The sequence below is a fragment of the Trachemys scripta genome, chromosome 5 (genome assembly GCF_013100865.1).
Source record: "Trachemys scripta elegans isolate TJP31775 chromosome 5, CAS_Tse_1.0, whole genome shotgun sequence".
Lineage (NCBI taxonomy): Eukaryota > Metazoa > Chordata > Testudines > Emydidae > Trachemys > Trachemys scripta.
In genome coordinates, this window is record NC_048302.1 from 133,356,803 (window position 1) to 133,377,504 (window position 20,702).

The following is a 20,702-nucleotide window of genomic DNA, read 5'->3' on the forward strand; positions in this document are numbered from 1 at the left end:
TTGGGAATCAGTATTTCTGGTTGCTATCCCTGCCCATATAACTTCCCCCACCATTCTGCAAAGAGACTCATGAGCTAGATCCCCCAGCATTCAAAACAATTAATGTTTTGCAACTGATTTGAACAGAAGGAGAATCAAACCCTATATGGGGACGGTCAGGGATGGCATATAGAGGTGGATTCATTTTGGAATCCATCTCTAAGCCACTAAAGTAGATGAACCAGTTTCCTCTGTCCACCCACAAATAGCTCTCCTAAAACAGATGTTGCATGTATGGATTTGCACCCCATGATTGGAGTGCCTCATGGACCTAAATACTTAGAGATTTGATCCAAAGCCTATTGAAATCAAAGGGAGTTGCCACATTGACTTCAATGAGATTTGGATCAAGCCAGAGGTGGGAGCCTAAAAATAAATTATATAAATTATAAACACACACTTCTACCCCGATATAACGCGACCCGATATAACACGAATTCAGATATAACGCGGTAAAGCAGCACTCCGGGAGGGGCAGGGCTGCGCGCTCCGGCAGATCAAAGTAAGTTCAATATAACGCAGTTTCACCTATAACGTGGTAGGATTGTTTGGCTCACGAGAACAGCGTTCTATCAGGATAGAGGTGTGTGTGTGTGTGTGTATATATATATATATACATATACACACACACACACACACACACACACACACCTCTATCCTGATAGATAGATAGATATACACACACACACACAACCTGGTGTATGTGTGTGTATGTGTATAAATGTGGTGTTGGGGTGTATGTGTGTGTGTGTGTGTGTGTGTGTGTGTGTATACACACACACACACACACACACACACACACACCACATTTTGTAACACAATATTGGGCATCTGACAGGGGAAAATCTGAAGAGTTAGCACCAGAATGCATGTTTTTATTGAAAATGCAGTTTTAAAAGTCATGTGTTTTGTAAATACAGATTTTTAAAGAATAGTCAAAGAATACCTTTTCTCACTCCATTAGTTTTTGATTAAAAATGTGTCAGCATTTAAGTAATTAATCTCCAGTTCCACAGCCATTTTATTATTATGAGGCTCTAGACAGAATTGCTGGAGGTTTCTCAGCCCATTCTAAGTAAATAATGATTGAGTCAAAATTATTTATCAAATTTAGAAATACTCCATGAGATGTTAGAAACTTGACTTTTTTTTACTCTAATGCTGCATAATGAAGGCATTGTGCCATTACCAATTGTCAATTCTTTTACTTGGAACAACTTTTTAAAAGTATCAGCTTGTTTGGGTTGTTTTTGAAGAGTGGAGAGGGAAAGAGTGGAATAGACAGCTATTGTCTCAGGGAACAAGCAAATAACTGCTTCCTCTGGGTCCAGTCCAAAGCTCACTGAAAGTAGTAGGCATTGGTCCAGTTGGTTAAGTCCTGATGAACCTATCCTGTATGGTGATGAGTGCCCTCAGCTCATGTCGAAGTCAATGGAAGTAGAGGGCCCTCAGCAAATCACAGGATCAGACCCTAACCTGAGCACTAAGCCTGCTCTGCTCTTTAATACTGATTCCCAATCTCCTGCTGTGACTCACAGGTCACAGTAGAATGAGTCAAGGTGGCTGATGTACAGGCTTTATTTGTTAATCTGGTTCTGCTTCTACAAAAGCATAACCAGATCCAATGGCCATCTAGCGTCAGCTTCCAAATTCAAACCAGAAATCAGGTGCACATTTTGAACAGCGAGAACGATCAACTGTTGGAGTGATTTATAACCAAGATGGGATGTCTTACTAAAATATCTGATCAAGCGTGGTTGAGTGACAACAATTCATCATCATGTTCCTGTTATGCCTCTGGCGTTTAGGGCAGTGACAAGTTCCTCCACTCCTGTCTGTTTCTGCCAAGTCTTTCCATGGTTCCCCAGCTGTGCCCCAGGTTTTTCAGCTCGGCTTCCACAGCTGTTCACCATGTTGTTTTTGGGTGGCCTCGTTTCCCTGGCCTTCAGGTGTCCATCTTGTTGCTACTCTGGTGATGGAATCAGTTTCCATCCGAAGCACGTGACTGGTGCTCAGATCCCCTTGGCTGAACTGTGTCAGTAGATCTTGGTTTGAGATTGTTCTGGGCCAAAAGATATGGAGAGTTTTTCTGAGGCAGGTTGTATGGAATGAAGACAATTTGGACATTTCATACTTTCTCATTCCCCAGCATTCTGCACTATAAAGTAACATTGAAAGTACGCAGCTCTGATAAATCTTGAGTTTGGTTTTGGTGTTAGAATCATAGAATATCAGGGTGGGAAGGGACCTCAGGAGGTCATCTAGTCCAACCCCCTGCTCAAAGCAGGACTAATTCCTAACTAAGAGTTATATTTTGATGATTTCCAGACTGTATTTAAGCTCTTGAAGGTGTTCCTGGCTTTACTGATTTTGTTCCAGATGTCCTGACTTGTTCCACCATCCTGGCTGATGGTGCTGCCCAAGTATGTGAATGTTTCTACATTGGAGTACACCAGTACTCTATCTGTACTGGTGATGGTGAGGCAATATTAAAGATCGTGATATCTGTTTTATTGCGTTTGATTTTCAGTCCAGTTTGCTCGCTGAATGCATTGAGTCGAGTTGTTTTTTCTTTTCAATTAAGCAGAAGGATTAAGATAGCTGCTTTAATACTTGAAGGGTGATAAAACCCTAAATGGAGAGGAATTGTTTAGGATAGTTCAAGGAAGTATGGGAAAAAACTTCCGGACAGTGAGATCTTATGGACTGTGGAAGAAAATATCACTGGAGCCCCCACAGTCCCTACCGTACCGTCCAAGGGAACTGAACAAGATGACTTCATGAGCCCATAGGTGACGCTCACATGGATGATTCTGTGGTATTATACTTAGCCAAAGTAAAATAAAGATTTTATTAGGCCTGCAAAGATTTTTCAGAGTTAACGTACCAGATAGGTGTGAAAGGCACAAATTCTAGTGGGGCCTCTGGAGAGAGCTTCTGGAGGAAATGGGTTCAGAATGATGAGGAGATGAAAGGCCAAAGCCCTGGATTCTGAATTGAAGCCCAGGAAGCAGCATGATCTTGCACACGTTCCAAATGCCGTTACATGTCTGGGCGCTAAACCTGAGGCCGCATTCGCCCCTGGTGTAAGCAGATCCACCTCTGCTGAAGTCCATGGTGCTGTATCCTCAGACTTCAGTGCTGAAGGAGGGGGCTGGGATATGAACGTTTGCAGCGTCCTCATGTTGTGGCCTGGTTTCCCCACTCTTGCAGGTATGACGACTTCTTCTTTCTACCCGAGCCTGAGGATTTCATTGAGACCCACTGGCCTGATGAGCCAGAATGGCAGCTTGTGCAGCCGCGTGTCTCGCTGGAAGACTTTGAACAGAGAGTTTTTAAAACGTCGGAGTTTTTCAAACTGCAGCTCTCCCTTCTCTCTCCAAACCGCTCCCTTCTCAAAACAGGTAAATGCAAAGCAAGGACCTCCGTTTACAGCCACTGACTCCTAGATCCTGATGATAAGGTGATATCTTTTTGCAGATATGGGCCCCAATTCAGGAACGGGGGACAAGCATGTGCTTAACTTTAAGCACATGCATATGTCACATGGAAGCCAATGGGTCTTAAGCAAGCGCTTAAGTGCTTTCCCGAATCAGAGCCATTGTGTGGTACACGGACTGGAGAACCAGGAGTGAAGATGCCTGAATTGTACTTAACCTGGGCATGTCACTTAAGCCCTTCTGTGCTTCAGTTTCCCCATCTCTAAAGTAGGTACAATACTACTTCCCTATCTCACAGTACAAATAAGTTCTACTTAATTATTTGTAGATAGCTGTAAGATCCCTGAAACATCATTTCAGTGTTCACAAAGCACTCTGCTGTAGGCAGCAGCGTAACAAAAGAGTGAGACATGAGTTTTCTTTCTTCTAACATTGCTGGTGCAGCGAGATTACAATATAAAGGATGATTGAAACATTCCTGTCCTATTTCTTGAGGGAGAAGGGTTTTTCCCCAATCAGTGGTAGTTTTATAGCTTTCTGGGTCAGATACAATATGACCTTTACCTGCCGGAGAATCCTTTGTGTAGCTAGTTAGCTTTCCCCGTGTCCATCGTCCTTGGCAGTCAGTCAGGTTTTTCTGCCATTTATTTTATCAGCCGGGAAGGCTTCTAGGGAAAAGTAATCTTAGAAATTATTACCAGGCTTAAGAAACCGTTCTGAAGAATCAGTGGATTGCTAACAAAGCACAACGTCAAGCTTTTGATCAAGAGGAGACATTTACCCGGAAATCCAAGTCACGCCGTATTTCAGGAGGTCTGGGCTTTGCTGATAGTGTTGGGCATATACCTTGAATCAAAGATAGAAGATATAGCCCTCCTTCCCCCGACCCCCACAGTGCTTTACAAGTAATGAAGCCTCACAACAGCCCCGTGGGGTAGACATGTGTTACTACCTCCCATAAGTGTTTGGCCAAGGCCAAACAGTGGCAAAGATGGGACCAGAACCCAGAATTTGTGCATTTCAGTCTCCTGCTCAAACCACCAGACAGGCTCCCTTCCCTACTTGAGTGATGTACTGCTCAAATACAAAATTAACCTATGCATAGATATGTATTATACATATGCATACAGAACCCAAGCATGAGTTATCCATTCTTTCCATTTTAAGTATTTAGATAATTATATAATTTCATAATCATGGACTAACTCGTCTGATTAACAGTTGGGTTCAATTCAATTCTGCCACCTCTGCTCATGTTAGGTAGTTCATTACCATGCAACCAGGCCCAGCATGCATAGGGATAGGCATTCTAAGGCACTTTGAAGACGTCCTTGTGTTAATACAAATCGATATGTACAGTGGACCGCCAAGTTAATGCTAGTTAAGGTTTATATAAAGTCAGGAAGAAAAGCATGGTTACAAAACTCTCCCAGATATTTCACCATGCGGCGTATAATTTACAGAGCTAGTCAAAATTTCTCTACTGAAACATTTTCCAGCTGAAAAATGGAGTTTCACCGAAAACAAAGCTTTTCACAGGAAAACATTGTTTTTGATTAAATTTTGTTAGTTTTCACTGGGGAAATGTCAAAACGAAATGAAAGGAAAACGTTTTATTTTATATCAAATTGAAATTGTTTGGCTTGGTTTTTGAAAAAATATTTTCAAATTGGAAAATTGCAACCTTTTGATTTTTCCTTTCTCCCAACTTTACCACCACTGAATGCAACAGAATGAAGGAGGTTAAGTAAAAATCCCCAGGGGAAAAAAAAACTATTTCCTTTTTTTGTGGTCCCCCACCCTTTTCCCACTCTAACTTTTGAAAAGGTCTACATTGTTGAAAAAGTTAGAAAAATTAAATGCTAACTTTGCTAATCGGCAACGTTTCAAAAGTTGAGTACGTTGTTAAAGGTTGCAGAGTGGCAGAGTTTCATTTCTCCCTTTTCTGCTTTGTAACTTCTCCAAAGTTAGATAAGTTTGGGAAAAATTAGAGTGGAAAATTAAAAATGAAAAAGTGCATGTGGGGAGGATGGGACGGGGAGAGCTCCTAAATATCATTCTATTGGCTTCAGTGAGAAAAAAGGAAGAGAAAGGGGAAAAAAGTAAAAATGTCAAAATCCCTTTAGCATTAAAAAATTTGAGCTGAAATCAAAACTTCATTTTGAAGTAGAAATTTCATTTTTTTATTTCACATTTTCCCCATTAAACCTCAGAACATTTTAAACATGTTTTTATCATGAATACGCTTAAAAGCCAAATTGTGAGCTACACCTTAAATAGGTCTTCATTTTATGCATGTGCAAAGTTAAAAGTATAAAAATATGGAGGCTAGTGTCTGAAAATGTATTCTTAAGAGTCTAAAACAATGTCAGTGCAAATGCGTGTGAGGTGTCTACTACAAAGGCTGCCCATTTCTCCCTAATAGTTCAACACCAATGGCCAATATTGTCACATGTCACTATTAGTTTGTCTCCATATTTGGGTACTCAGCTTGAGATACCTCAAAGGGACCTGACGCTGAGAAAATGCTGAGCATCGACCCTTTACATATCATGCCCTTTTAATGCCTAGTGTTATTTTGCACCAGGAGTAACAGAACAGAATTTGGCCCTGTGAATTTAACCTTTTCCTGTACTAAGTCAGTTAAGTGGCAGATGCCTTAGATACAATAGCAGAGAGGGTCCTATTTGTGAGGCGGTGGCAGGAAATAAATCAATCGGGACACGGCCTGTCTGGCCAATAGTTGATGCAAGCAGGCAAACAAACGTGCGTTCACTCAAAGCTTCTGCTTTATTTAGTCTCCAGGATTTACACACGTCGCAACAGGTTAGGAGAGCACCCCACATTAACCCCAGATTAATATTTACCCGAGGACTTGAGGAGGTCTTGGGTGGATGTCTGTAGACTTCCAATGGCCAGCCTTCCGTCTGCAGGGGAACTTGAGGTGTCCAAGAAACAGTCAAGGTTTTCCAAGTGTTCATGTATCCACCGACCTCAGATCTCTTCCTCCTTTAATACCCCAATTGTTAGTATTACATAGGTTAGTCATCAGAAAAACTGCTGAGCAGAAACTAAGTTAAGTGTGGAGTTTTCCAGCCTGTCAGGCAGAGAATTTTCTATCAGTTAACCAGCTGTATTTCACATAGCAATAGTTACTGTTGGCCGACTTTCCATCTTGCACTACTGTATTCTTCAGCAAAAAGCTCGAGTCAGGAGGGTGTCACTCACTTCACTCTCTGTGTGTTAGTTGTGCTAACGTTACACAAACGGCCTTTCTAACTGCTTTCAGCAATGAGTATAACAACTGGTATTCCGGCTGCGGGCAGTGGTCCAGGCATGTTACTAGACTCTGGCCTATCAAAGAATTCCCCCCTCCTATGGTAGGATAGGGAATTAAAATACATATATGCAGAAACTGCATTGGAACTCATCTGTGGTTTCACCTGCCTTCTCCTATATAAAGGAATCTTCAGAACACCAATGGAATAAATTCAGTATTCCCCAGATATGTTTCAAACGTATCCTTTAATTATCTTTTAGAGTTTCCCTTCCAAAGCAGAATGTGTTGTTCTCTATATCTCACCATCTTTGGCTTGGTTGAATACAATGTTCTTTTCTTTCTGTCTGTTTAAAAATCCTAATATGATTCACCAGGCAGGGCAGCAGTTTAGGAAACTGACGTTGGCCGAATTTAATAACAAGCAAAACTGCAGTTAATAAATTCTGTCATCAGTAAGGTCTCTGATGGAGACTTGCCAGAGGATTATTGTTTGTACTTACTGCATGAGCCAAGTCACAACTTTAACAAATCAAGGCAAAACACAAAACCCAGCCACTTCACACTTTTCACACGTATGTTGGGTATTTGTGACAATACCAAAACTCAGGATTTGCACTAAAAATGTCCATTAATTATTTTGATAACAAAAAGCTTCTTTTTATATGAAAAGCTTTTGAACCTAGGGCAGCTCTCCTATACTATGTTATAATTATATTGTTTGAATGCTTAGAACATCAACAATTTCTTACTTACGTTTCACTAACTTAAAAGATGTAGTAAATTCTGATGGGGGCAGCACAGCTGCCCTGAGGCAGCTGCATTTAACAGTGGGTTGAATAATCCAGATGTATGCGGGACCGCATTCAGCAAAGCACTTCAGCATCTGCTTAACTTTATTCACATGCTTAAATCCCTTTGAGGCCTATGGAACATACGCATGTGTTTCAGCACCTGGCTGAACCAAGATCACAGGCAGTATAGCACTTCGATAGCCTTCAGGAGTTAAAGGGACTTTATAGCTTTGATTCTCCACAGCCTTTCGTCTTGTCTCATATTTTACACCTATGCAGAGAGGGGGGGGGCGCGCAAAATGCGATTAAACCAGGATGTTAATGTTTAACTGCACAGGGGTAAATAACTGCTGATGGGATGAGGTGACTTGCGAGTTGCTGGAAGGACTCTGAGAAGTATGTTATGTCAGCAAATTCAAAAGAGTGCAGCTTGAATTAACTTATGGAACCCTCAAACTTCTAAACATCAGAGACATCCAGACCCCATCATCCCACACTTCCAAACCAAGAAAACGGGTCCTCTTATCCTACAGCAATGGCCAAAGTGTTAAAGGCCTTTATTGTTTTAGTTTTCACCAAAAAGTTTAGCAGTGATCAGACCACTTACATCCAATGTAAATGGGGTAAGCTCTGCGGCTGAAATAGGGAAAGAACATGTTGAGAATTACTTAGACAAGTTAGATATCTTCAAGTCAGCTAGGCCTGACAAAATACATTTTAGAATACTTAAGGAATGCTCTGTAGAGATCTCTGAGCTTTTATCTTTAAGAACTCATGGAGGATGGGAGAGATCCCAGAGGACTGGAAAAGGGCAAATAGAGTGCCAGCCTATAAAAAGAGGAATAAGGACAACCCAGGGAATTATAGAATCATAGACTTTAAGGTCAGAAGGGACCATTATGATCATCTAGTCTGACCTCCTGCACAACGCAGGCCACAGAATCTCACCCACCCACTCCTGTATCAAACCTGTGTCTGAGCCATTGAAGTCCTCAAATCATGGTTTAAAGACTTCAAGGTACAGAGAATCTTCCAGCAAGTGATCCATACCCCACGCTGCAGAGGAAGGCGAAAAATCCCCAGGGCCTCTGCCAATCTGCCCTGTAGGAAAATTCCTTCCCAACCTCAAATCTGGCGATCAGCTAAACCCTGAGTATGTGGGCAAGATTGACCAGCCACCACCCAGGAAAGAATTCTCTGTAGTAACTCAGATCCCACCCCATCTAACATCCTATCACAAGCCATTGGGCATATTTACCGCTAATAGTCAAAGACCAATCTTATTATACCATCCCCTCCATAAGCTTATCAAGCTTAGTCTTGAAGCCAGATATGTCTTTTGCCCCCACTGCTCCCCTTGGAAGGCTGTTCCAGAACTTCACTCCTCTGATGGTTAGAAACCTTCATCTAATTTCAAGTCTAAACTTCTTGATGGCCAGTTTATATCCATTTGTTCTTGTGTCCACATTGGTACTGAGCTTAAATAATCCATCTCCCTCCCTGGTATTTATTCCTCTGATATATTTGTAGAGAGCAATCATATCTCCCCTCAGCCTTCTTTTGGTTAGACTAAACAAGTCAAGCTCTTTGAGTCTCCTTTCATAAGACAGGTTTTCCATTCCTTGGATCATCCTAGTAGCCCTTCTCTGTAGCTGTTCCAGTTTGAATTCATCCTTCTCAAACATGGAAGACCAGAACTGCACACAGTATTCCAGAGGAGGTCTCACCAGTGCCTTGTATAACGGTACTAACACCTCCTTATCTCTACTGGAAATACCTCGCCTGATGCATCCCAAGACCGCACTAGCTTTTTGCATGGCCATGTCACATTGGTGGCTCATAGTCATCCTGGCCTGGTCAGCTTAACATTGGTACCCAGAAAGATAGTGGAGCAAATAAGTTTGTAAACACTAGAAGATAAGGTGATAAGTAACAGTCAACATGGATTCGTCAAGAACAAATAATGTCAAACCAACCTAATATCCTTCTTTCACAGCGAAACAAACGTTGTGGTTGGGGGGTGGGGAGCAGTAGATGTGATATAACTCAACTTTATTAAGGCTTTTGATACAGTCTCACATGAACTTCTCATAAGCAAACTAGGGAAATATAGCTTAGATGAACCTGCTATAAGGTGGGTGCATATCTGGTTGCAAAACCATTTCCAAAGAGTAATTATCAGTGGCTCACAAACAAACTGGAAGGGCACTGAGTAGGGCCCTGCAGGAATCTGTCCTGTGTCTGGTTCTGTTCAATAAATGGTTTGGATAGTAGCATAGAGAGTACACTTATAAAGTTTGAGGATGATACCAAGCTAGGAGGGATTGCAAGCAATTTGGAGGACAAGCTTAGAATTCACAATGATCTTAAACTGGCAAAATGGTCTGAAATAAATAGGATGAAATTCAATAAACACAAATGCAGAGTACTACACTTAGGAAGGAATAATCAACAGAACAAATACAGAATGGGAAATGACTGGCCAGAAAGGACTACTGTTGTAGCCATGTTGGTCCTAAGATATTAGAGCAGGGGTCGGTAACCTTTCAGAAGTGGTGTGCCGAGTCTTCATTTATTCACTCTAATTTAAGGTTTTGCGTGCCAGTAATACATTTTAACATATTTAGAAGGTCTCTTTCTATACGTCTATAATATATAACTAAACTATTGTTGTATGTAAAGTAAATAAGGTTTTTAAAACGTTTAAGAAGCTTCATTTAAAATTAAATTAAAATGCAGAGTCCCCCGGACCGGTGGCCAGGACCCGGGCAGTGCGAGTGCCACTGAAAATCAGCTCGCGTGCTGCCTTTGGCACATGTGCCATAGGTTGCCTACCCCTGCATTAGAGAGGCAAAGTGGGTGAGGTAATGTCTTTTATTGGACCAACTTCTTTTGGTGAAAGAGACAAGCTTTCAAGCTTACACAGAGCTCTTCTTCTGGCCTGGGAATTGTACTCAGAGTGTCACAGCTAAACAAAAGGTGGAACAGACTGTTTAGCATAAGTAGTTAACATGTATTCTAAGGGACCATTCAAGGCGATGTGGCCCATTAACAGCCCTGCAGTCATGGAGCAAAAAAAGGGGGGTTAATGAGTTACAGATTATGATAATAAGCTATAAATCTAGTGTCTTTATTAAGCCCAGGATAATTTTAATGTCTAGCAAAGTTATGAATTTAAATTCCCAGGCTCATCCTTTGAAAGGACCGTGCAGGTTGCCTTTGAGAACGAGGACTGAGAGGTCAGATATGGAGTGATCACTTTGTGGCAAGTGTTTGCCCACAGGTGATGTGGGCTTTTTGTTTTTGTTTTTTCATGATAAAAAATGCGTTCATTTGAGCGCATAGTGATTGACTGGTTTCACCCACACAGTTGTTATTGGGGCATTTACTGCACAGATAAGGTACACTGCTGTTGTGATAGGGATGTGTAGGATCCAGGGGTCTTTAACGGTGTCCTGGGTAGCTATGATTATATGTTTGTATTGCAGTAATGCCTTGGAGCCCCAGCATGGACCAGTAGTCCACGGCACTAGGTGCTGTACAAACACACACACTATCCATCCTCCTAAAGATCTTTCTCTCATTAATAATGCTTTCTTCTAAAAGATATTCTGCCTCTGCCTTAAAATACAAGATATGCACACGTATCCGTGTCAAAAGAAAGTTAAAAAGCCAAACAAGAAAGACTCAGAAAAGGAAAAGTAAGGGACGCAGAGGTATAAATTGCCTCAGGCAATTAATAAATTTGCACAACTCCTCTGTGCTGTGTAGCTGAGCTCTAAGCTGTATCATCAGAACAAACCTCACCCAGGTCATTCGTCAGGTACGCTCTGTGAAACTCCTGCATTTCCCCTCCTGCTGGTTTAGAGCTGCCTCCCAGACAACAGCCCACTGAATTTTTCTATTTAAGGTGACACACACCCCCAAAAAGGGTGGGAACTTGTCTGATTACAGTCTGGCTGACTGCTGTGGGATTTTCTCCCAGCTGTGCTGCAATCCTCTGAGCTTCCCAGCTGCTATGATAGCAGCACGCCAGATCTGCCCCTCCGATTCCTGCATCCCGTTGGGAGAGCTACTGTAAAAGTAATGCTCTGGATGGGACACGGGGTTTGTCACGTAAGTCTAATAAGTTCAGGGAACGGCTCCCATTAACAATGGGCACTCTGGAAAACGACCTAATAACGCTAAAAGCACTTTCCATGTGTAGACCTTGAAGTGCTTTACAAGGGCGAGGGGATTTCTTCACTCCCATCTAACCGGCGTGGAAACAGGGGGCACTAAGAGGAGAAGTGACTCACCTGCTCAGTAAGGGCTGGGTGTAGAACCCAGATTTCCTGGGTTTTATTGATGTTACTAAAGAGAGAGGCTTTGGGCTGAGAATTAAGTTTACTATGATGCTCACACTGAACTATGATCTTAAGTGTTTCACCCCTTTCCCTTCCTACAGAACACGGGGAAGCAACAGTGTCTCTGAGGAGCACACATCCAGCAGAATTTAGCTACCATCTCTCCAAGCTCTGTGGCGACGTTAGCGAAGAAGTGTTAGGCATGACTCACGGGATGCTGACGGTGTCTGAGAAGAGCATGACTCTCAAAGTTTTCCCCCCTACGGAGGGCTTGTTTGAGCTGATGGTCTTTGCACGCCCGTCGGATGCTCAGAACCCCTATAGCTGGGTGTGTTCCTATCAGATCAAGTGCCTAGAGTCACATAAGAAAGAACTGCCTGAAAACCCCTTTCATTTCTGGGGCCTCCATCCGAAGGGGAAAGACTTTGGGATTGAGGAATGCAACTGCGGAGAGGACCTGATTGTTGTTGCAACAGGAACTTTGCTGTTGACACTACAGACATCTAGACCCTTGCTGGCCACGTACCAGCTGGTGAATAAAGATCTAGACACCTCCCTGAGCACAAAGTGCCTGGCCTCTCAAGCAGAGGAGGAGAAGCTGAGTTGTCACGTGCTGTGTCCTTTCCTGGGTTACTACAGGCTCTCGGTGTTTGTGAAAGATTTAGAAGGTGACCTCTTCAAAAATGCAGCCAACTTCCTCATTTGTTGCTCTGGTCCCATCAACCAGAACGAGCTCTTCCCCTCTGGCCTCAGCATGCACTGTGGGACAGGGATCAGCACCGGCTGTAGGGGCTTTTCTAACCCCAGCCACCCTGCCGCCATCATCAACACCAACCAGGGTAAGTGCAACATCACGTTCCACACCCGGGCGGACACCGAAGTGACCGCCATCCTGAGTAAGGACAAAGTCACCAACACCAAGTACCCCATGGAGAGATACATCCTGCTCACCCATCTGGGAAACAAGGTCAGCATCTGTATCCTGCTTCCTGAATCGGGCCTCTACAAAGTGGGGCTCTTCAGCAGGAACCAGGACCACAAGGACTTTGCTCACGTCTGCGACTACGTCGTCCGCTGCTTTTCCGAGCCACGGTGGCTTCCGTTCCCCCGAGTGTACAGCACGTGGAGGAGAGGCTGCATCTTGCTACAGCCCAGGACGGGAGTGCTCCAGGAACGAAGCTGGATCAGGTTCAGAGTCAAGCTGCCAAAAGCCTACAGAGCTCTCGTGGTCGGGCAATCCAGGACTGAACTGCAGCCAACTCGCAGCAAGATCTGGGAGGGAGAGGTGTACACCGGGCTCGCTGGGACCGTGCTCAAGCTGGCGGTGAAGTTCAGTCAGCACTCCACCAGCATGGATGTCATCCTGTTGTTCGATGTAGAAGGCAGCTCCCCCAGTTCAGAGGGGGCTTCGGGGTAAATGATCCAGAGATACGGGGAAGCTGGAAATGATCAGGAGAGTGATGGAAGCAAGCGAGAAGCTCTCAAAATTGAGGGGCTCTGATAAGACACAGAAATAAGTCCAAAGTACCTGCACGTCAGGTGGCGTTGCAGAATTGTACATTGCACATCACTTCCCGCAAGATATGCTTAGATGCTTAGAGATGATGCAGCAATTTAATTAGAACCAGAACACTGAAGACTCCTAATAGTCTACATGTATCGGGGGAAACCGTTGTTCGACGCCTCTCCAGGAAGATTGTTTTACTGCTTATTACCAGATTGAATAATGGTTCAGCCTGTTTTATTTGACATTTCTTCAAGATCTCGGGAATTAACAAGGTTTTCTTCCTCTTAAGAGCAAAACAAAAACAAACAAACAAAACACCTGGCGCCAAAAGCATCAGGTGGTAGCAATATTTTTAAAAACATAAATATGTATAAAGGAAGTTCAGCATTTCCTGATGGAGCCCATACTATCAAGGGAGAATGTGCGTCATTTTTAACTGCTGCTTTAAAATTTCTTCCAGGAGCTGAGGAATGGAGTCTACCAGTCCTTCACTAGCCAGCATGATGTGTAAGTGTCGTGTACATGTGTGTGCTGAGGATTTGGAATGGGAGCAGGTACAGCAGTCAGGAAAGCAGTTCCTTGGCCTAGATACATCATATAAATAATAATCATATAACAGACACCCTTGTAGCAGAGCTAAGAACACTGCACTGGCAGCTTGCTACATATAACAGAATGGATTCTACTAGTCTCATATTCTTCCAGAACACGTGTATCATTTATAAACACAGAGTAACTACATCACCAACCACCAAAATGCAGCCACCTCTGGGGTGGTGCTAGACAATTTAACATTGCACAACAATATTATGTGACAGTTTTGGATAGGAAGAGCTGGCAACTATATCCAGCTGCACCTCCAGAAGGGCTCTTTAAAGCAGAGTTTAGCTCAGCATTTCCACCTTGTTTGGAACATAGGAACTGACCCTCTTTTAGAAGCTGCTGTCATTGCTGGGGGACTAGAGAGGGCAAGAGCGATGCAGTGGGTCTCTGCACAACATCCAGTGAAACCGTCTCCACACCCACTCTGCACTGATGTTTTAAATGGAAATTCTGGCTGCAATACCTAGGGTTATTTCGGGATGCTTTTAAAGAAACAGACAGGGGGCACTACCCACTGTTATTCAGAGGCAGAATGTTCTGTTTGATTTACTGAAGAAGTTGGATAAAAATGGCTTTTACTTAACTTCAGCCAGCTTTTCCAGGGCATGGAAAATAATCAAACTTCTGAGCTGGTACATCGGTGAAAGCCAAGGGCCCCATTTTACAGGAGCCGAAGAATTAAATGGGAAAGCACAAAAGTCCTGGAATAATAGGGAGAAAAGCCTGCCAAGGAACATGATACAAGGATAATTATGAACCGAGATGGATCTGCCTAGGCAGCGTACACATTGCTAGAGGCATAGAGCACCTGGCAAGGAAGGAGGTGTGGCCAGGGCCACCGAGAACAGGTTCGGGCCCCAGTGAAAAAACTTTTTCGGGACCCCCAGCAAGGACGGAGCGGCTAAACAAGGCCAATGAGAGGGGGGGAAGCCAGGCCCAGGGCCCCCTTCCAGACCGCCAGGCCCCGGTAATTTGTACCGGCTCCCCCCCCGCCCTCGTCAGCCCTGGGTGTGGCTGTGATGACAAGTATCTGTCAATAAAGTAGGTCTCCTAAGATGCACATGGGCATTCGTTACACATTTAGGTTTCTTTTTCAAAAAGATGAGGATCAAGGACAGACGCTGCTCACACTTACGCACAATCCCACAGTGGGCTTGTAAGGACAGACCGAGAACAGAATTGGGTCCAGGGTGCTAAAGATATAGTTCAAGGAAAGTAGGAAACTACGTACCCCAAAAGGGAGAACAGTCAGAGTACCACAGATACAGGACAGCCTATAAATAATTGGATAGGGGAGGGAATCACCACTGGAGATGGGAATGTTTGAGACCCTGATGGTTTCTCAACAGGTGCATCCTATCAAGAGGATTTTCCTTTGGTTTTGAAACAATGGGCTGAATTCTCAGCTGGCATAAATGCATTGAAGTCCAAACCGGGCAGTACCGCCTAATGGCAATACTCTGGGCTGTGTCACACGGCGGCGAGAGTCAATGACTGAGAGTAGGGGAACCTGGGCCCTTCCTGCTCCAGAGCGTTCCAAGCCAGGGCCCAGTAAATAGTAGTTCAAAATATGATTCCAAAATATGGCCACCCCAACGCCTGATCCCGGCCGCATGGGGCCTCAGTGGCTTCTTGGCAGGAGCCTGCACTACACAACTACTCTCCTGCTCCGTCCACCTAGACTGAGCTGAACTGCTCCCTTTTGAGCTCAGCCTCCACTGTGAGTATGCCCTGCAGGGGCAGCTGGGCAGGGCTTTCTGGGCCCACAGCTGCTCCTTAACCCTTCGCAGTACACCTTGATTAAACTGAACAGGATGGTGCCACTTTTACCAGCTGTCGATCAGGCCTAATATTTCCCCTCTTCCCCCCAAAAAAATCAATTGAAGAAGAGGGAAATGAGCTGCCCAAGCAGGCCAGACAAGGTGATCATAACGGTGCCTTCTGGCCTTAAAAACCTATGAGTCGCCAAGGACATTTGATGTGTGTCATGTTCATACTCTCCTCTGTATAAAGGAGATCTGTCATCTCCTTTGTGCACCAAACCTGCATGGTATTACCCTTCACATGTAAGGCTTTCCCTTCTGCTCAGATCCCTTTTTGTGGGAGTCACTAGGCTAAAATGTCACCATTTATTCTACCTGTCTCTCTCACAAAGATTATGTAAAAGCGCTAAAGCGCTTAAAATTGGATGGTTAGAGAGGAGTACAGAACTGGACCAGAAGAGCAACAGAAAAAAGGGGTATCTAGTCAGAAAAAGAAATGATCTCACAGGCTCAAATCCTGCAAGCAGATCTACACAGGCAGAGACAGCTCAGGAGGCAACATAGCCTAGAGTTCAGGGTGTCGCCTGTGAGTCAAGTAGGCCGGATTCTAGTTCTAGCTCTCCCATTTAACTGGTGTGTGACCTGAGGCAAGTCCCTTCATCTCCCTGTGCTTCTGTTTTCCCTCCCCCTTTTGTCTAGTCAATTTTGTAGACTTTAAGGCCAGAAGGGACCATTAGATCATTTAACCTGACCTCCTGTAGAGCACAGGCCGTTCCATTTCACCCAGGCAGCCCAGCGTTGAGCTTAGTAACTGGTAGGTTTGACTAAAGCACGTCTTGGGGTTGGGCTAAAGTGCATCTTCCAGAAAGGCATCCAGTCGCCATAGATCTTCCTGTGGTAGTCTGTTTCAGTGGTGATTCACCCACACTGTTAAAAAGGTGTCCCCGATTTCTAGTTGGAATTTGTCTGGCTTCAACTTCCAGCCATTAGTTCTTGTGCTGCCTCTCTCTGCTTGACCAGAGAGCTCTTTCGTCCCTGGTATTTTCTCCCTGTGAAGGTACTTTGACACTGTAATCAAGCCATTTCTCAAGCTTCTTTTTGATAAACCAAACACACTGAGCACAAAGTCTCTCGCCAAAAGGCATTTTCTCTAACCCTCCGGTCATTTTTGTGGCTCTTTTCTGTATCCTCTCCAATTTTTCAATGTCCTCTTTAAAACGTGGACACCAGAACTGCACACAGTATTTGTGATGCTGCTCATGCCAAGGCCCCTTGGCCTCTGAACACTGACAAAAGCACAGCTGGAATCCAGACTGGCTCACCCGTGTATTAGTGTTGTTAAAATGGTATTCGATTTATAAAAAATGTATTTAGACTTTATGAAATGCTTGTAAGTTGCTGCATGCATTAATCTCATTTATAGTCTTTGTACCCCATGTTATAAGGTACTATTTAAATGTTTTCTCTATAACTATAAAAGTGTTTGCAATGAAACTGGAAAACCCCTGCAGTCATTCGTTTACCACAAGAGATGTCATCTCCTGCCCAACAAAAGAAGGACTATAGACATCAGACAAGCCATTGTGGACCATCAGTGGACAAAAGACTATGTTGATTGCTCCCTCCACATCCATGAAGAGGAGATGTGCATGAACGCTCATCCCATCAGCTTGAGCTCTGGGGAAAGGGAATAAAAATCCCAGTCAAGAAGAAATTATTATCCTTGTGCTGCTTGGACCTCAGGGAGAGGGCAAGACTTCTAAGCATAAGCAAGGGATCCCCGGCTGTTTAGCTTGCGTTAACCCTAAAGGACTCACAGCTTGCACATTACAGCAGCTTCTATCGCTTTTTGGGAATCTAAGGCCTTGTCTCCACTGCAGAGTTTTGTCTCCAAAAGGCAGCTTTGGATACACCGCAATGCCACTTTTGGCGACAAAACTCTTCAGTTTCAACGACAAAATAAAACCACCTTGACGAGAGGCATAAAGTCTTTTGCAGCAAAGTTAAAACAACAAAGTATCAATGTAGACACTCCCGTTCGTTATGCCACCAGAACTGGCCTCCCCCAGTATCCCACAATGCCTGCCGTGACCGTTCTGCGCACTGATTTGAACTCAGCTGCCCTGCAGGCCTGCGCCCCTCCCCTTTCAAAGCTCCACTCTGACAGCTGAACCTGCTGCTCGGCGCCAAGCAACCAGGAGCAAACCATTAACATGGAACGCTCCTGCTCTCTCCCACACTACGAACACAGAGGCAGGCAGGGACAGAGGTGTGTGTGTGTGTGTGTGTGTGTGTGTGAATGCTGTGCAGAGCCAGGGGCTGATGTCAGGGGTGCCCCTCTCCCCCAGGGCTGGTTGCTTCCGGCAGCTGTCTGAATTTACAAGACAGCATGTAGACACACTCACTCTCTTACAACACACATTCCCCCAACACACACACTGTGTCTCTCTCACACACCCTCCCACTCTCTCACACACTGCCCCAACACACAGTCACCCCTGCACACACACACACACACACACTCCCTGTCTCACACACTCCTCCCCACCCCTCACACTTAAGTTTAAAAGCTGCTGGCAATCTAGTAGGATACCCATGGAACAATGGACTTGAAAAACTTGCATCATGTGACACTGTACCTGCCCCATGAGGCATTGCAAACCTTTCTCAAAGCACCCTGCGGGCAGTTGCACAGTGCACCGCTCTTTAATAATATATGGAAATATCCTATCTCCTAGAACTGGAAGGGACCCTAAATGGTCATTGAGTCAAGCCCCCTGCCTTCACTAGCAGGATCAAGTACTGATTTTGCCTCAGATCCCTAAGTGGCCCCCTCAAGGACTGAACTCATAACCCTGGGTTTAGCAGGCCAATGCTCAAACCACTGAGCTATCCCTTCCCCCACAGCTCTCTATGTTGATGCAAGAGCTCCTAGTGTGGACATGCTCCGCTGGCACAAGGAGTATAGTGTGGACTTGCAAAGTGCTTTAATTAAAATGGCATAACTTTTGGCGACAAATCTCTGCAGTGTAGACATAGCCTAAGACTGTAACATTTGTGTGTGTATGTTGACCTGCTTTAACCTTGTAAATAACTCATTTATTTTTCCTAGTTAATAAACCTTTAGTTTGTTTATTATAGGATTGGCTACTAGCGTTGTCTTTGGTGTGAGTTCTAAGGTGCAATTGACCTGGGATAAGTGACTGGTCCTTTGGGATTGGAAGTAACCTGAATATTGTTGTGATTTTTTTGGTGTAAAGGACCATCTATATCACGTATCTTATTTCAACTTACCTTCCGGCGCGGGATCGACGGCCGCGGCTCCCCTGTCGACTCCACTTCCACCTCTCGCCCTGGTGGAGTTCCAGAGTCGACGGGGAGCACAGCGGGGATTGATTTATCGCGTCTAGATGAGATGCGATAAATCGATTGCTACCCGCCGATCCGGCGGGTAGCGTGGACCTACCCTTAGTTGATTAAATCTAACCATAGAACCCACATCCAGTTTGGGGTTTGTGCCCTGGTTTGTAACAGTCTGCCCCTGAGATTGGCATTCACAATCAGAAGCGACTCCAGACAGTGGGACAGCCACTCCAGAACTGGTCTCACCAATGCCAAGTACAGAATACTCCTATTCCTGTTTATACAGCCAAGAACCTCATTGGCCCTTTCTGCCACAGCATTGTCCTGGGATCTCACGTTTCATGGCTTGTCCACTATAACCCCTAAATCCTTTCAGAGTCGCTGATTTCCAGGAGACAACTCCCCCATTCTGTAGGTTTAAGCAAAACTGCTCGAAGGTGGACTTATTCTGGAATAAGTGTCCACACGGGGCGTGATAGCAGTATAACTATGGCAGTTTAATTAGACTTTCAGGCCAGACAAGCCTTAAGTGATTTGCTATTATCCCCATTACACAGGTTGGGAGCGGAGGTACAAAGAGAATAAAAGGCCAGATTTTTAAAGCTATCTAGGCACCTAAAGATACAGACAGACACCTAGTGGGGTTTTCAGAAAGCATATATGCACCCAACTCCCATTGACATCAATGGGACCATACTGCCTCTCTATGTAGACGTAGGCATTGCATACACCTAGTCTTCATTTTGTTTTTATTTAGATTTAGACACCTCAAAAGCACTTGCCCAAGGCTCTAGGTGCTTTGACAAAGCTTATACACACTACGTGCCCAAAAATAACAAAGCAAGAGCAAATTCCATTCCACATGAAAAAATAAAACCCAGTCAGTGAGAGATCAAATCCTCACCTCTACAGCGGTCCCCACCTCCGCACTAGGATCAAGTTACGTAACTATAAATTACAGCATGTACTTGCAGTTAAGAAACACGTATTGTTCTCTGCCGTTTCTATTCAATATTTTCGTTAATGACTGGGATAAGGGTGTGGAGCACACTCTTACAACATTTGAAGGCGACGCCAAGCTGGAAGGGGTTGCAAGAACTTTGAAGACAGGATTAGAATTCAAAACAACCTTGACAAATTGGAGAATCGGTCTGAAATCAACAAGACCAAATTCAGTAAAGACAAGTACAAAGCACTCTACTTCGGAAGGAAAAATCAAACGCACAACTACAAAAAGGAGAATAACTGGCGAGGCAGTAGTACTGCTGAAAAGGATCTGGAGTCAGTAGATCACAAATTGAACATGCCTCAGCAGTGTGATGCAGTTGTGAAAAAGATTAATGTCATTCTGGGGTTTATTAATAGGAGTGTCGTATGTAAGACACAAGAGATAATTGTCCTGCTCTTCTTGGCACTAATGAGGCCTCAGCTGCGGTACTAAGTCCAGTTATGGGTGCTACACTTTAAGGAAGATGTGGACAAATTGGAGAAGCACAAAGGAGAGCAACAAAAATGCTAAAGGGTTAGAAAACCTGACCTTTGAGGAAAGGTTAAAAAAAATGGGCATGTT

At 44.2% G+C, this 20,702-nt stretch overlaps 1 protein-coding gene across 3 annotated transcripts in view; it reads left to right on the forward strand.

Annotated features, from left to right (window-relative positions):
- Nucleotides 1-18,061, forward strand: part of LOC117878429 (kyphoscoliosis peptidase-like) — a 29,898-nt gene extending 11,837 nt beyond the window's left edge. For all 3 annotated transcript variants that reach the window (XM_034772604.1, XM_034772605.1, XM_034772606.1), the window contains 2 exons: nucleotides 3,253-3,443; nucleotides 11,998-18,061. In XM_034772604.1, the coding sequence (XP_034628495.1) occupies nucleotides 3,253-3,443; nucleotides 11,998-13,313 (1,507 nt within the window). In that variant the 3' untranslated portion in view covers nucleotides 13,314-18,061. The remainder of the gene's footprint in view (nucleotides 1-3,252; nucleotides 3,444-11,997) is intronic.
- The last annotated feature ends 2,641 nt before the right edge of the window (nucleotides 18,062-20,702 follow it).